Genomic DNA, 16,765 nt, shown 5'->3' with positions numbered 1-16,765 from the left:
ATCAATATTACTTTATTAAAATTCAATTCCAACAAATGCCCTGTGATAAAAATTCTTGGAAAACGGACATGTTTATTTTTATATCTACTACTCTTTTTTTGCACTGCTCATTTTACGTACGTAAAATGGCCGCCATATGCATATAATTATTCATATAGCATTCGACCTTGATCAAAATATAAGTTTTGTTCAAATTAATAACTAATTCAATATGTTTAATAACATTTATATAAACAAATACCTTAGATAAATAAATCTATTTAAACAAAATTATTATTTTTTTATGTTAAATTAATAAAATACAATTTCTGGTTAGGTACAATTGACAGGTTTATTGTCATCTTCAATAATATATATTGTATTATTAAATTTTTCTTTTATAGATTAGAAAAAAGTTAAAACAAAGCGATTTTTTTTTTTGCTTTGGAAATACTGTCTGTTGTTAGCAGTTATGAGGAAATTTAAGATAGTAATTAATAATTATGCAGAAGTGGAACTACAATATTTTTGGCTATAAAAGTCAATTATTAACTTTTTTACTAATTTTTTTTAAAAATAAATTGTTCTCCTCGGCGGTTTGCCGAAAACAATCCTGCGACGCAGGAAAATCATTTTTTTTCTAAGTTTCCCTCTTAAACGGACTTGTATCAAATTTTTCTTAAAAATTTTCAAGGAAATGCGTTATTCGTTCTATATTTTGTTTTTCCTAAAATTCATTTGGATCGCAGAAAACATGTTTGACTCAGAAAACTGACGCCTTCCGAGTTTTCCAAATTTCAAATATTTCTAAAGTGGATCCCATCTATTTTTGGCAATAGGCTTAATACGAGTACTATCAGTTGGCCATCCCTATAATGAATTTCAAGAGTCAAGGCGGGTCCGTATGTTTCTTTGGCCCTTGCGTTAATCCTATGACGAAAATGCCCAGCTTAAACGGTTTGCGGGATTTTTATAAATGAGGTGGCGTTGTTTTTGTCTCAAGCGTGGAATATATATATATTTTTTTAAAATTAACTATCCATTTATATTGCATGTAACTTGTATTTATTTCATTACACATCGATATGGAAAAGTTGTCCCAATTTTTTGTGATCCTTTTGAGACCCTTTATAATACAAGTATCTGAACACTGATTACGGATTGTTATGGAGTGTAGCGATACAGGAGCACAATCTCTTATGGCTGTTTGAATCAAAAAGTGGCCACAAAATATCAATAAATAAAGGGGCAATGATGGCGCTCGTGTAACGGAGTGTGTGTATATGTATGCATGGTCCTCTGGAACACCAATAAAACCACAGGGTTATATTCAATGTAGTTATAGGCAAAATACAACTAATGAAATAGGCTCAAGTAGCAAAAGTTTACTTAGCTGGTATTTCATGTGCAGCAGAGTGGTACATAACACTATATCCCTTTAACGTTTACTTGTATTATAAACATATAGCGCGATGAATCAATGGCGACTTACTGTCTTCATTTTTAATAACAGCATTGTCCATTTAGTTTTATCTTTTCGATATCTGCAGTCGCGCGTATGTCTATAGCATGAATAAGGAATAAGCAGATGAAAAAGTATATTCAATTATTTTGTAAACTTCTTACCGTTTTTATTTACATTATATATAATGCCTCTTTATAAAAACTAATAACTTGGCTCAAAGAGTTATGATTTCCATTTCTTATTTATTGATAATTGGCAACATAGGACATATTTTCTTGTATCAGTATATATTTTCCATAAAGTGTTATCAGTCTGTATTTAGTATAAGTCTGTGGAGTGAATGCAAAAATATTTTCGTGGGCAATCAATAGCCTCAGCCTCTCAGCTCGTTTAAATACTGGATAGTTTTTAATACAAGTTTGTAATGATATTGCAAATTATTTACATACGCTCTTTTCTACCCGAAATGACATTTTTAACATGAATCATGCATGTTCATTATATTGTAAGATGATTTATATCAATAAGAACCTGCAAGTAGCTTGGAATAAACTTTAGTTAATCATTAGCATAAGGATCTATATATATATTAATCTTAACACTTAATTTCACTACCTACTAATTTAGGTCCATAGCAGTCCATAGATAATTTCAACTCTGTATTCGTTTCGAAACATTAAATGCCATATCCATCAACTTTTTTTTTGTAAATATCTTTGTTTCTATACCTGAATACTTGATTATTCTTTTAGTTAGTTACTTTTAACGCAAAATTTTTAATCAACGGCAGATATTAAAATTAAATTAAAAAAAAGAATATGAATTTATCGCAAAATTTTTAGGAGTTCAGTGAGTAACATCCTTTGTTTTTAAGGTGTGTACAAGCCGAACTGTACACCTGCCGCGCACTCACACACCTTCTCAAGCGAGTCGGTGATAAAAAAAATTTTTAATGATACACAGTAACGGCAAAATAAGGCAATCCCTTATACGAATAGGTTTGTATAATAGGACTAATATAATATGCAAAGAAAATCTATATTACAGTTTAAATTTTAAACATCAGATTCCATAGCCGAAATGTTTAGGCTACGTTTGTTATTTAAAACATCTCAATATAATTTCCTCAACTTACTTTGACCGTGTCACCAGAAAACTCGTAACTAAACTGTTTTTATTCAGCGGTCTCTCTCTCTCTCTCTGTAAATTTAGCACTCCCTACGCATAGAATAATATAATTTCAAAATTATTTATTTCTTTCTTTACACAGACGCATTTTTAAGTTGCTAAACACGCTTCTTTTTGTTTATATATAAATTGAACTTCATACTTCGATGTTGTGGTGATGGTTTTAAAGAACATACGCAGCCTTGGTTTCATGTTCCTTAAGTAGATCAGTTCCACTATAAAAAAATTCCGTCTCTCAAAACACACCATTACACACGATTTTTCCCACAATTAAAACAATGTTATATAATCTCATGATGTGTATACCAAATGTTATAACAAAAAAATAAAGTTAAATTTTTATTTCCAGAAAATATAATATGAAATTATATATTATATATTAGAATTAATATATTATCTCTATATAAACATTTTATCAACATAATATACATAATACAATTAAATAAACGAGCTAAAACATTATATAATTTATAAAAATTAAATTGCTTTAAATGAAGAAAAACGTCATCACACTTGAAATAACAACTTATTGACTTTTACTACAATTATTTTATACAATATCAACTTTAAAAGCAATATCACGTAAAAATTCTTTTATTCTATCGTATGTAGCAAAACTTATACCAACAGCAATTGGACCTTTTACCCAGTTCATTGATAACCCTTTGAAAAAACCACCGATGATGCCTTCCTCCCTGTAAACAAAATATTTATCATTTAGTAAGTACACTCCAAAACAAAAATTTTAGTAAATATATAACGACAAATAAAATGGTAGTTAACCAAATAAAAATCAATAGACAAAATTTTTTAGCCAAAAGTTTTATGAAAATTTGTATGTAAGTTCTCAAAGATTTTTCATTGTTTTGTGGAAGAAAAAAAACTGAAAGTAGAAAATCTAAAAGAAATTGTCATGGTTTCGAATTAAAAAAAATTCTTATAAAGAAATTTAAATAATTTAGTCAATGTACAAAGCAAGCCAGTCGATAAAACTTCAGTGAAAACCCGGAGCAATTTAACACAAGAAACGTGATAAATGAGCTGAGTAAGAAAGAACCGAACAGTAACAAAAACCATAGTTTTCTGACAGCAGCACATCTTTTTCACACAAAATATTTCACATAGTGTGTTTTAAATTATCTGAAAAATGAAAGTCTCATATAGATCTCAAGAGCGGGACGTATCTCATTGCTTTGAGCTGATTCTAAAATACATATAATATTCATTCCGAAAATTTAAGAGTAAGAACTGTAAGAACTTAAAAGGAAGCATCAAGTTTATTTTTTAGAAAAATTTAAAATCGAGAGTAACTGAGAAAAACTTTCCATATGATTTTGAACAAATCATAAAAGAAATTCAATAGATGATTGAACTATTAGAATAGGGTCAATGATAACTTTTGTTCAGAATCTTACATACGTTATTCACTTACGAAATACACTATTCAATTAAGAAATACGTCATTTAGAAAATTATAGAATAAACTTGACAAGTTTAAATTATTTTTATTTACCTGTAAATTTTAATTAGAGTTTGAATTATTGTCTTTTTTGGCATATTGGCTTTTGGACGCGAAGTTTGCATTCTTCTACGAACTATATCTAATGGATAACTACTAGTTTGCCCAAGAGCGCCAGCTACAGCACCAAATACTAGCGAAATCATTGGGTTTGTAGGAAATGCTCCATAATAATCTAAACAAATAATTTTATCATATTCAGAATTTAAAAATTCGATCAAACTTAATTGTATGAATATTGTATATTATTTACCTTTGTATGAATTTTTAAGAGTATCATATGTAAAAAATGAAACACCCGCGTAAGGTATTACACCTAAAATGGTTGGAACGTAGCCACGATAAAATGTTCTTGGACCTTCTTCAATCCAAATTTTTACAAAAACCTAAAATCATAAACAATTATTCAACAACTATATTTAATTCGTTGAAATATCAATGAAATCACTTTTAGATTTAAATATTTTTAACTGTTAAAATAAATGAACGAAGAGAAAACCAAATATCTGACGGTAGGCAGAAAAAATGGAGTAGATTTGGAAAAAAATTTAACCATCGTAGACTATAATTTCGAATGCGTGCAGACATTTAAGTACTTAGGATCATTAGCAAACGTTCAAAACGAGTTGGATGATTAAACAAAAGCCCAAATTTCATCAGGTAATAAGAGCTAGTATTCCTTGAATCACCTGACGATGAAAGCGTATCCATCAAGAAATGGTAAAATATGTCTTACAAGACTGTTGTAAGATCAGTAACACTGTACGGCAGTGAAACTTGGGCACTGTATATTTTAAGTTGAAAGAGGCTGTCAAAACTCAACAAAAATAGAAAAAATTGGAATTCTTTCGAAGTAAAAGCGAATGAAAATTATCGGAGTAGTCGGTAAATACGCATCATTTATATCCTTTTAATCATTTGTTTATTATCAATTATATTTCAACCATGAACTACTTAAGATAAGTTCTATTTTTGATATCACGTTTTTACAGATTTTTATATTCAAGGATATTTTAGTTGTTTTTTATTGGGAAATAATATTTCATAAGAGTTTTAAGTTTTGCAAAGAAAAATAGACTTCACTCACCTGTCTAAGAGTTGAATATTCATCTTTAGCTGTAACAGCCATACGAGCTCGCGCTAAATCTAATGGATAAGTTAAACTTTGCGAAGTCACGCCAGCTAAAGAACCAGAAAGAAACCGACGCATATGTGAATCCCTGCTGTAATGACAATAAAAAGGTTTATCAATTTATGATCTAAAATTTGTGATGGTTGGTATAAAAGGGTGGTTAACTCACTTCTCTTTCGTATTTTGATCTAGTTTCAAGATACGTTTCCATTGCTCGTGTGCAGTGAAATTAATAGCAGCATACGGTATAATTCTTGCAAGTGTTGCTGTATTACCTCTCCATAATGCAAAAAACCCATCTTTAATGTATGTTTCTTTTAAAAATTGTAAAGCTTTCCCAGCAGAATAAGGCACCCGGCTAGAATATTTATTGTGTTCTAGTTCCTGATTTTTTTAGAAATAACACACTTAGATGCAATAATATGATTCACATTGTTAAAAATTGTAGTTTTTGGTTTACCTTATTTGGAAGTTTATTTTTGTGCGATCCAAAGGCGCTATTGTCGTTTTTGCTAAGGCACCAGCAATTGCCCCTGCTAATAGACTTGTAATTACTACTTCAGAATTCGTTAACTTTGTTCGTGGTTTTGAACTAACACTGTAATCAACGCTGTCTGATATTTTTACTTCTCTTGAATCCATCTTTTAGTTAGGTACAAAGTGTCAACTCATGATATTCTAGGCATACAGTTTTGAGTTGCCTAAAATAAATGGTGTAAATTATCTAGGGTAATTGTTTAATTCAAATTGTAGATAAGAATGTAGTTATTTTTTTAGTATTACATAATTGAAAGTCTACAAACCAAAGTTCTTCTCTAACTAACTCACCAACTTAGCGTTTCTCATAATATTTGTTATTCAAAATATTTGGTCTTGAATTAAAATTAAACCAATAGTTCAAAGGTTACACATGTTTGAAAGAAATACTTATCACAACTAATTTTAATAAGTTTACTGAAAATGTCAAGTTTTCACATTTTTCAAGTATTTACTATATTTGACAGAGTTAGTGAAAAAATAGAGTAGCGCACTTTTTTCGCTTACTCACTAGATAGCAGCATTGTAGAGAATATTGTTTTTTTTTTTTTTTTTTTTTTTTTTTAATTAAGGTCGCTTTTAACGTCTAGGTCATTAGCGACCGCAGAGATTTATACATTATTTACATGTGTTATCATTAATACAAAATGTGTTCGTATAATTAAGTCATTGTCCTTAATAAACTTGAAGAGACTCGGGAAATATCTGGGATCATTGAGGATATCCTTGGCTTCCGAGGGTAATCCATTTTATGATTTTTACCTTGATTTTACCTTGTATCTCAAAAATGGTGAATTTAGGAAAAAATGCTTAAGAAGACAAAAATGCTTAGAAATCAAAAAATGGTTTAAAATAGCACGAAATATAAGGTCCAGTGGCTGTTTTCTCTAATTTCGTGATTTTTCAACAAAATTAGCTTGAGCGAACTGCTAAGCAAACACGCATAAAGGTATAATCACACTTTCTAATCAACGTGCCTTTGTTCTATACGCTCGTACAGTATAAGTAATTCTTTAAGGGACGGTTTAGACATTAAGGCACTTATATAAGCCTTTAACTATTGTGGGGTAGCCGGTAGATGCGTTTAATTATTAATCTTAAAAGTTTCGATTACAAGAAAGTGTATTAAAGAAATTCGATTCAAATATTTTATATAACTCATTTAGGTAAGGTTGGTTTTTTATATTATGACCTTTCACTAAGAACTGTGGAAATCGTGAAACTATAAGAATTTGAATATAATTTGTATAATATTTTTAATAGACTGAATATTTAATTTCAAAGAATAACAGAAAAACAATTATTAATTTAATACATAGATACTAAATCATGACCAACCGTCTTTGCTTAGCAAGTTGGCATATTTATATGAGCCCGCTCAGATAGATCCAACAAGAACTTTCAGGCAAGTTAAATTGCTGAATTTGCGCTACTCTGGTATTTAAATACATGGACTCTGATTTAAAAGACAACAGTGCCAAATTGAATATAGTGTTTATTTTTGTAAATCAGGCAAATACAATTTTTGACATTGTCCAGGACCGTAGTCTAATAATCAACTTAGGGGTCACAATTGATATACAATTGTATAAAATATTCATTTCTTTATTATAATTTTAAAAAAGAACGCCTTACAGTAAACGTCAATGATTTAGGGCAGCCTGAAAAATAGAACAATTTGTAAATGTTTTTAATTATTTTATTTTTCACAATTTCTTTTTATACCATGTATAAATGAAATATATCAAGGTATACTTTAGTCCCAAGTACGTAACGCTTAAAAATATTGATGCTACGAGCAAAATTTTGATATAGGTGTTCATAAAATGCATTCCGGTTGTCCGTTTGAATACCCGTCTGCCCGTCCGTCCCACAATACGATAACTCAAAAATGAAACAAGATATCCAGCTGAAATTTTGTAGCGTGCTCAGGACGTAAAATGTGAGTCCGTAGGACCCATCTTGTAAACCGTTAAAGATAAAACAAAAGTTTAAATGTAAAGATTGTGTCTAATAAAAAATAAAGTACTATTGTTTTAAACATTATATCGTAAACTTCACTATTTACCCGTGAAGGAGCAAATTAAGCGCGAATCATATAGTATGTATTATATGGGAATATCAGCTATGTGTGTGTGACATGTATGTATGCGTGGCTATCTAAGATTGGCTATCTTTCTTTACTTACATGACGCAAAAAAAAAAAAACAATTGCGCAATCAACTTTGTCTATACATGGTATTTCAATAACTCAGTCAATTGTTTGTTTTCACTTGTATGTGATTTTGACTTGTTTGATTTTAAGGGATCCCTAAATGAAATTGGGTGAATAATATTAAGGCTCTATATATGCGAGAATAATTGATCGCCATCATTTAAGATATTAATGCAAAGTTCAAATAGATAAAATGTTCTCAAATGCTATTTTTAACCCCCCTGCGAGTTTAGGGTTCTGCACTCGAAAAATTTGTCGGGGTTTTTTTAATTTTTGTAAATTTAACTTGTTAAGAAAGAGAAAGTTTTTTGTTAAATTGACTCATTCTTATCAAATGTAATTGATTTTTTTTTTCAAATTTCAATTTCCCACATACAATACATATAGGAAGTATGTATGTAATTATTATTTGAAAAAAAAATCTATTACATCCTTTAAAAATATGGAATTGTTTGGGTAGCGATGATATATTATTCTTATACTTCTGCCATAATTGCCGCCCCTGAATTGATGAGATAAATAATTTACCTGCGCCGTTGTATTAGATGCATCTAGCCAGGTCTAGCCGAAGGAGGCGAAATGAGTGATGTACTGATTGGAAAGCTAGCAGCGGCACCTAGTGTTTCTTAAAGATTAAATGAATTATCATATATGGGGTAGGGTGTCGATAATAACACTTTTTGACTGAGTTTTTCTTATTGGCAGAGAGCATAGTAGCAGCGCTGCTATCTTATAATCTTTGCAAAAAATCATGCGTTTTATTTAAAATGTAACTAATTTTCAATTGTTTACATATAAATGGTGTAGTAAATGTCAAATTAAAATTATTGAAATATAAAAATTAATTAGATTTGTTGCATTAAAAATTGTGAAAATAAGAGACGAAATTACAAACATAAAACATAACATAATTACTTGTTTAAATTTGCTAGAAAATAGTGTTAAATTTTCAGTTTAAAATATATATACAATTCAAAGTCTTATACGTCTATCCACACAATTATATTAATAAACTAGTGTATCGTTACTAAATGGTAACTCCCTAAAATAAAAATCATGCATTAAGCGAATAATAAATCGGTGGTTCCATCTTTCGATATGCATTTATAAACATTGTTTGATTATTCGGGTCGGTGTCAGAGCTTACTAAATATATATTGATGTTTATTAAAATTTCTATAGGTGGCGTTAGCTTATTTAAGAACAAATGTTAAAATTTACTAAATTTTCAATTATTAAACGGAAAATAGTACTTATAAAATAAATAATTTAATCTTTAACTCTTATCTTTATTGGTAAATAATTTATTTATCAATAAATTTTTTAGTGAATAATTTTCAAGTAAATGGAATCGAAATTGTGAAAAGATTGGATCCGTTCTATTTTATTTACATAACAAAAACAAAATTTAATTTAAAAAATATGAAAAATAATTGTAAAAATTGAAAAGAAATAATTGATATTAAAATTTAATATTGATAAGTTTAACAGACCTTTTTATTTTAAACTTAATACGCTTCTGTGTTTATACAGGTGACCGTACCTACCTATACAAAACCTCTCAGGTGACGTTGCAACCTGCTTTCTATTCTTCAGTTCAATGATTGTAAACAAAAGTGAACACTAACTATACAACTAAATAAAAATGGTAAGTTTGATAATTTTGCCCATAATTAATAATATAATATTTATGCTTATTATTTAACAAATAAAATTTCAGGCCCGTTATTTTCGTGAACAAGATATAGATGGTAAGTTAATAAATAATGTAAAATTCAATTTTTGATCTATAACAAATGTTTTTATTGTAGAATATCGAGAATGTTTTTACCTTTTCTCACGATCCGGACAAATTAAATCACTTGATGAGTTAACTGTAATTATGAGAAGTTTGGGCTTGTCGCCAACAATTGCAGAATTGACGGGATATTTAAAAGGGAAGGTAATTATTTCATAAAAAAGTGTTTTATGGTCTAAAGAGTTATTAAAACAATGATTTAGAGTTATTAAAAGGTATTCTAAATGAATAAGTTTTTTTCCTCATTATTCCAGGGCGGAAAAATGAGCTTTGCAGATTTTTTGGAAGTAATGTATGTGCATGCGCGTGCTGAAAAATTACCTAAAGAAATAGTAGACGCTTTTAAAGCGGGCGATAAAAGTGGATCAGGATTAATACCAGCATCACAGTTACGGCACATGTTGCAACATTGGGGTGAACGTTTATCAGGACGAGAGGTAGATAATATATTTCGTGAAGCTAATGTGCATAATGGTGGCCAGGTTCATTATGAAGATTTTATCAAAATTGCTTGTGCACCGGTTCCAGATTATTATTAATGTTATATCCTTTTAAAATTCATATTTGAACAATTAACAAATATATTTTATGCCTTTGAGTTATTTTTAATAAAAATTGTCTATTTTTATGGATTTTTTTAAATTTATTAAATATACATTTATCTGATTTCCATACATCTTGGTACTTTTTCTCTTTGTAACGTAAGGTACCTACACAGGTATAAGTTGGAAGTGCAATTTGGGATAGCATTTGAAAGAGTAGTGATTAAATCAGGGTTGATAAAAAATAAATAGAACAGAAATTATGAAACTATTTAACAATATAGGGCGGTAAATTTTTAAAATCAATTTCCGATGCTAATCTACATAGAGTTCGAATGAAAACACAGGAAAAAAATGTTTCCAACCAAAACCCCCCATAACCTTTACTGGTTATGAACATGGCTTCAATTTAAAACGTTCCTGATGGGCAAAAATTTGAAATTCCCAAATCTTATTTTAAACTTGTTTTGATTAGAGACTTCTGCGACGAAATATTGGGGTTGATTGCTTAAAATAGGATCCTTGATATTGTACTAAATTCCGCTTGCCATAAGATAATAGAAATAACTTTAAAAAAAATTTATATCAGAGAAAAGAGTGTTTGAGATTATTTTATGGTATCTAAAATATAAGCAACAATTCTTCATTAATTAACATAATCCTAATAAGTTTAAGATAGGCAATATATATTGCATATATGTCATATAAGTGCCTAGTTTCTCGTAAAAGAATGGGATTTGCAGTAAAACCTCCCGCGAAGAATACGTTGCACAATGCTGAAAACGGCATTGGATAATAATTATAATAATAATATCAATAAATAAGAAGGGTACCGAAAATGGATTCGTAACACCTAGACCAAGGGGTCTTCTCTGTACCCTTCTTCCCAAGGATTCCTCTGTGTCGTGGCCAGGCGCCACGCAGAAAGCCCACAAATTCTTCACCGGGGTTTCTCCCAGGATTTATGGATTCGGGATTACTCCAAGAGGTTTTGGACCCAAAGAAAAAACGGCATTGAAATTGATTTCATAAAACGGAATCTTTCTATTATAAATTGTTTTTGAATTTGACTTTCAATTTTATAAGAAATTGCAGAATATATTTAACCTGTTGAAAACTTTACGGTATGAGTATTCCATCTATTTTAAAGTACGACGTAAAATCCAAAAGATTGAATGGATTTTATTTATTCAGGTATCGTCAGATTCATTTTGATATTCCAGGCTAAGGGCCTTTTAAATAGTATTTATTAACCCTTAAGAAAAATTCTTGGATGTAAGAGTTTTTCATATATACAAAAAATTAAAGCCTAGCTACAAAATGTTTTAAGCAAAAGTTTCATATTTTTTATCAACAAAAACAAATCGGCTTAGTAAAAAATCCTGTACAAAACATATAAAAAATGCATTCATTTAAAGAAAAATGCCTGAAACGCTTAAATGGATCTTCCTGTATAATTGTTTGAAAGAATTCTTACAAGTCTTGTTTAAACAATAAACTAATAATAAACAAGTGAAAACAAACAATTGGATGAGTTAATTGTTGAAATACCATGTATAGACAGTATTGTTTAGGTAATCGTTTGTTTTTTTACATCATGTAAGTAAAGAAAGATAACCAATCTTAGAGAGCCACATATAGGTACATACATGTCACATACACATAGCTGATATTCCCATATAATACATACTATATTATTTGCTCCCTCACGGGTAAACAGTGATGTTTACGAAAAAATATATAAAATAAAAGTTGTTTATTTTTTTATAAGGAAAATTTTTTACATTTAAACTTTTATTCTATCTCTAACGGTTTACAATATGGGTCCTACGGACACAAGACCTTGATCTATATTGCTCATTTACAAACTTAACCTCATTTTTTACGTCCTGAGCACGCTATAAAAGCTCATTTATTCCCTATTTCAGCTCGATATCTTTTCGTTTTTGAGTTATCGTGTTAACAGACAGACGGACGGGCAGCTGGAAATGGACTAATTAGGTGATTTTACGAACACCTATACCAAAATTTGGTTGGTAACGTCAATATTTTTAAGCGTTACAAACCTAGTCCTAGTCCAAACTTAGTATACCTTGATATTTTTTATATATACATGATATAAACATAAAAGATTATTAGATTGTTAATAAAGAATACTAACAACTTACCTATCTTAATAAATTAATGAATAAAGCTTGACTTACAAATATTATCACGTGGCTGCACTAAATGCGATTCTGCACGCAACGCATAAGAATTTAAGAGACGAATTTTTTGTTTTTTAATCAAACCAAGTCGACGCTTTTTTTTTTTTTTTTTTTTTTTTTTTTTTTTAATTTATGACTTTTACAGAGTAGTCCGATTTCGATTCGATAATTCTCCAAGTAGTTCGATTTCTATTGGAAGAGGTTCATCATCCTCAAGGTTGGCCTCATATAACTTGGAAAAAAATTAAGGGTGATTTATTGCTTAGTTGTGTTTTACAAAAAAAACTCACTAAAAGTATAAAATAAAAATTTTTTGCATAAAGAGCCGACGAAAACCGGTAAAAATTAATTTTAATAAAGTACCGACTCCAATCAATAATTTTCTTATGAGCATCCATATGGTTAGCGTCGACTTGAAAACGTAATTGCTCAGAAGGATATACATTTTTCTTCGGCTCTGTTTTTTGCAACAAATTTTTTAAGCATTATGTTAGATAAGGATTTTGAATTCATTTGTTATTATAAGTCCATGGTTTTCAGTATATAGCAACTACACAATTATAAATATTCATATATTTACTCAAGTATTATTTAATAACTTTATTATTGTCAACTTACATTAGCTCACAACCAGAGCTTGTAGTATAATAGCAGTATAATATACGCCAATACCACATACATGGAATGACACAATGACAACGATATTTATTTATGAATGAATGGTAGGTATAAGTACTTGACAGATTATCTAATATGTCAACATTCAAGAGAAATCATTACTCTAGGATCATCCGGTGTATTGTCATCCGGGAATATAACAAAAAACTACTACCTCTCAAAAATAAAGTAATGTTTTATTACATAACTTATTGTCAGTAATTTTTTTGCTTAATAGTCTTCGGATAAATATGTTTACAAAAATCTTTATAGAACAGCGGTGGGAAATAATCCATTTTAAAATTGAAATCTACTACTGATACCTGCTCTGTTACTGTTTTTTGCCCGATTAGGAAAAAAACCTTATGATTTTTAAAAGATTGAACAAATTTTTATCAAACCCGAGTAAGATGCATCACGATTGAAGTTTCATAGAAAAACATAGATTGTTAAACAGATGCTTCCAGCCTGCCTGTAATCTGTATTTTTGTCGGATGGATAAAAATAATTACATACGTCCTCGGAGGTTGGTGCAATAATGTTTGATTATTTAAAAAATTATTTGATTTTAAAGACTAAAAATCATCTTAACATTTTACTTATCCCTATCCCTATCTCTATCTCTATATATTATAAATGCGAAAGTACATGCTTACTTTGTTTGTTTGTTTGTTTGTTTGTTGTTAAGCTTTCACGCTAAAACTAGCGAATGGTTTTTAATGAAACTGTACAGCAATATAGCTCATACTTCAGAATAACACATGAGATATTATTTATAAAGATGTATTTAAAAAAAATAAAATAATAATAAATCTTCCCATGTAGGAACCGCCATAGTTGAACGACGGGGCCTAGCCTGGTCCAGTACTGGGGAGCCCAGCTTTGGCGCCCCGATATTGGCCCATGCTTCAGCCAAGATGAAATAATTAGCCTTGGCCGACCCAACGATTGCCCGAGCCTGGGACAAGGCTGGGTTGCCCAACCTTGGCCGATCCAATGATTATCCAAGCCTGGGCCAACATTGGTTTGCCATAGAACGGCCAACGCAAGGGAGCCCAGTCTTGGGCCAAGACTAGGCATCCTAGCCTTGGCCAATCCAATGATTATCCAAGCCTGGGCCAACATTGGTTTGCCATAGAACAGCCAACGCAAGGGAGCCCAGTCTTGGGCCAAGACTAGGCATCCTAGCCTTGGCCAATCCAATGATTATCCAAGCCAGGGCCAACATTGGTTTGCCATAGAACGGCCAACGCAAGGGAGCCCAGTCTTGGGCCAAGACTAGGCATCCTAGCCTTGGCCAATCCAATGATTATCCAAGCCTGGGCCAACATTGGTTTGCCATAGAACAGCCAACGCAAGGGAGCCCAGTCTTGGGCCAAGACTAGGCATCCTAGCCTTGGCCAATCCAATGATTATCCAAGCCAGGGCCAACATTGGTTTGCCATAGAACGGCCAACGCAAGGGAGCCCAGTCTTGGGCCTATACTAGGCATCCTAGCTTTGGCCAATCCAATGATTATCCAAGCCTGGGCCAACATTGGTTTGCCATATTTATATATCCAAAGCAAGGGATATATAACTTCCTCCTTCTCTGTCTTTTAGTCACTATCCTTTTTACAAAATAATATTTATTTTTAAAACCTCTCACTAATAAGATGTTCTAGTAAGGTGTATATAAACATATTTTTACCGGTACAATGTTATCGCTTCTCGGCTCAATGAGCTAAGATCTGTTCTCGTCAGCTTAATATCTGTTACGTCTCGCATTGCGAGACCAGTATATTAAACTATTATTTGGAACATGGTAGTTTGTTAAGAGCTTGCTCCTCTTCTACCGCGGGTTGACTCAGTGTTGCAGTACAGCTGGGATTGTCCCTGTCAAATAAATCACAAAATAGGATTCTTCATAAAATAATCTTAAAACTTAACTATGGCCCAGCCCTGTCAACTAGGCATTGACCAGATTTAAAACTTAACTGTGGCCCAGCCCTGCCAACCAAGCATGCGCCAGACCTAAAACTTAACTATGGCCCAGCCCTGCCAACCAGGCATGGGCCAGACTTAAAACTTAACTATGGCCCAGCCCTGCCAACCAGGCGTGGGCCAGTCGGGGTAACCAGTCTTGGGCCAGCATTATCATTCCAGACTTTACCCAAGTCTGGGCCAAGTCTGGCTTACAAGTCTGGCCCAGAGTTCTACATAGTTGGACCAAGCCTGGGCCAAGCCTGGGCCCGCCGTACTTTCCTACATGGGTTTAATTTATGGTTCAAAATGATGATTATAGATGGAGCAGATCTATGATCATCATTTTGAACCATAAATTAAGGAATTCTGTAAAAATTTAAAATAGTATATGTCAAACAAATCATGGCCAACTATTCTGATATAATCAATGAATTATGACTATTTTACATTTAACTAAATTAAAAAATGTGTATATCAAGAGAGGATGGAGGATATAAAGCGGTGGTTTTTACTTTTAAGCCCAGTGAAGCGGGCGACTATCAATCTAGTTTACAATAAATAAAGTAGGTTCAAATATTGATGGATAGATCACAAATATACGTTATGCACAACACATTTCTTTTTTGTTTGTCTGACGCGTATTTTTGACGGAATCAAACGGGGTAAGGATGAAAAATTTAACATTATACAGCGAGTTGTGTATGTTGGTTATACATATTTATTACGTAGAGATAGAAAATCGAAACTGGTCAATTAGGTGGATTCGTTAGTGGTCAAAATAGATATTTTCATTCTCTCAATATAAAAACAAAAATGATTTGCGATTCCAATACTTTTTTTACTTAGTCTACCGTGTCTCGATAAAAATTTAATCACTAAAATTTTTTAAATTCTGCTTTTGACTCTATATATGCCTGTATAATATAGTAGAGTTTATAAGAGAATAAAAATCTTTCTAGAGATACACTCTTTTATCCACAACGCGACGCCAACAACTATTATTTCTTCAAACTTTGCAAGCCAAATTAACCATAACCACACCAAATTAACGACAAGTTAAAGAGTAACAAATCTCTTTTAATAATGGCATCTTTTTTTTTATAATAGCACCCATTCCCGTATCCGTACTGATACTCTACCATTCTAATGGATGTTAAAAAAATAATCGATATATACAGTTGGAAAAAATCAAAGTTTACTTAAGTATTGAATCGATCTGAACTCTATTATTTTTTTTAAAAATAAATTATTATCTCTGTTTAGTAAATAATAAAAAATTTAATCATTATGTATTACTTCAATTCTAATTACAAATAATATTTAGTATTCTTATTAACCATATAAGTACTATAAACAAAGTGGTTAGTAAATATATTCCAGGCTTTAAATGTAATTTATTTTTGTTTTTTATATACCTATTACAAAATACTGAATAATAAGAGACATAAAGTGTCACACTCAAAATAATATGATTAGAGCTACCAGAAACTGCTCTTGCTCTCGAATGATCTTGTCTTTTGTCAAAATTACAAATTAAGAATTTTACTCCTATTTAAAAAATA

At 30.8% G+C, this 16,765-nt stretch overlaps 2 protein-coding genes and 1 pseudogene across 3 annotated transcripts; 2 read left to right on the top strand and 1 right to left on the bottom strand.

Annotated features, from left to right (window-relative positions):
* Positions 1–3,085: 3,085 nt before the first annotated feature.
* Positions 3,086–6,275, bottom strand: LOC123298998 (mitochondrial coenzyme A transporter SLC25A42). 2 transcript variants are annotated; one of them, XM_044881117.1, is made up of 7 exons: positions 6,087–6,275; positions 5,744–5,984; positions 5,453–5,641; positions 5,239–5,374; positions 4,405–4,537; positions 4,146–4,326; positions 3,086–3,327 (listed from the first exon to the last, which is right to left on the bottom strand). In XM_044881117.1, the coding sequence occupies exons 2-7, from the start codon at positions 5,923–5,925 to the stop codon at positions 3,183–3,185; spliced, it is 966 nt and encodes a 321-aa protein (XP_044737052.1). In that variant the 5' UTR covers positions 5,926–5,984; positions 6,087–6,275; the 3' UTR covers positions 3,086–3,182. The 2 variants fall into 2 exon arrangements, with proteins under 2 accessions (XP_044737052.1, XP_044737043.1); XM_044881108.1 differs by having other exon boundaries at positions 6,112–6,275.
* Positions 6,276–9,384: 3,109 nt separating this feature from the next.
* Positions 9,385–10,377, top strand: LOC123299006 (calmodulin-like protein 4). The gene is made up of 4 exons (XM_044881132.1): positions 9,385–9,683; positions 9,756–9,786; positions 9,847–9,977; positions 10,088–10,377. Exons 1-4 carry the CDS (start codon positions 9,681–9,683, stop codon positions 10,370–10,372), a joined length of 450 nt encoding a protein of 149 aa, XP_044737067.1. The 5' UTR covers positions 9,385–9,680; the 3' UTR covers positions 10,373–10,377.
* Positions 10,378–14,940: 4,563 nt separating this feature from the next.
* LOC123291146 lies at positions 14,941–15,121 on the top strand (annotated as a pseudogene).
* The last annotated feature ends 1,644 nt before the right edge of the window (positions 15,122–16,765 follow it).

Source organism: Chrysoperla carnea, chromosome 1 (assembly GCF_905475395.1).
Source record: "Chrysoperla carnea chromosome 1, inChrCarn1.1, whole genome shotgun sequence".
In the NCBI taxonomy this organism is placed as follows: domain Eukaryota; kingdom Metazoa; phylum Arthropoda; class Insecta; order Neuroptera; family Chrysopidae; genus Chrysoperla; species Chrysoperla carnea.
Note: the sequence above shows the minus strand (reverse complement) of the source record. Positions and strands in the feature narration are given on the sequence as shown.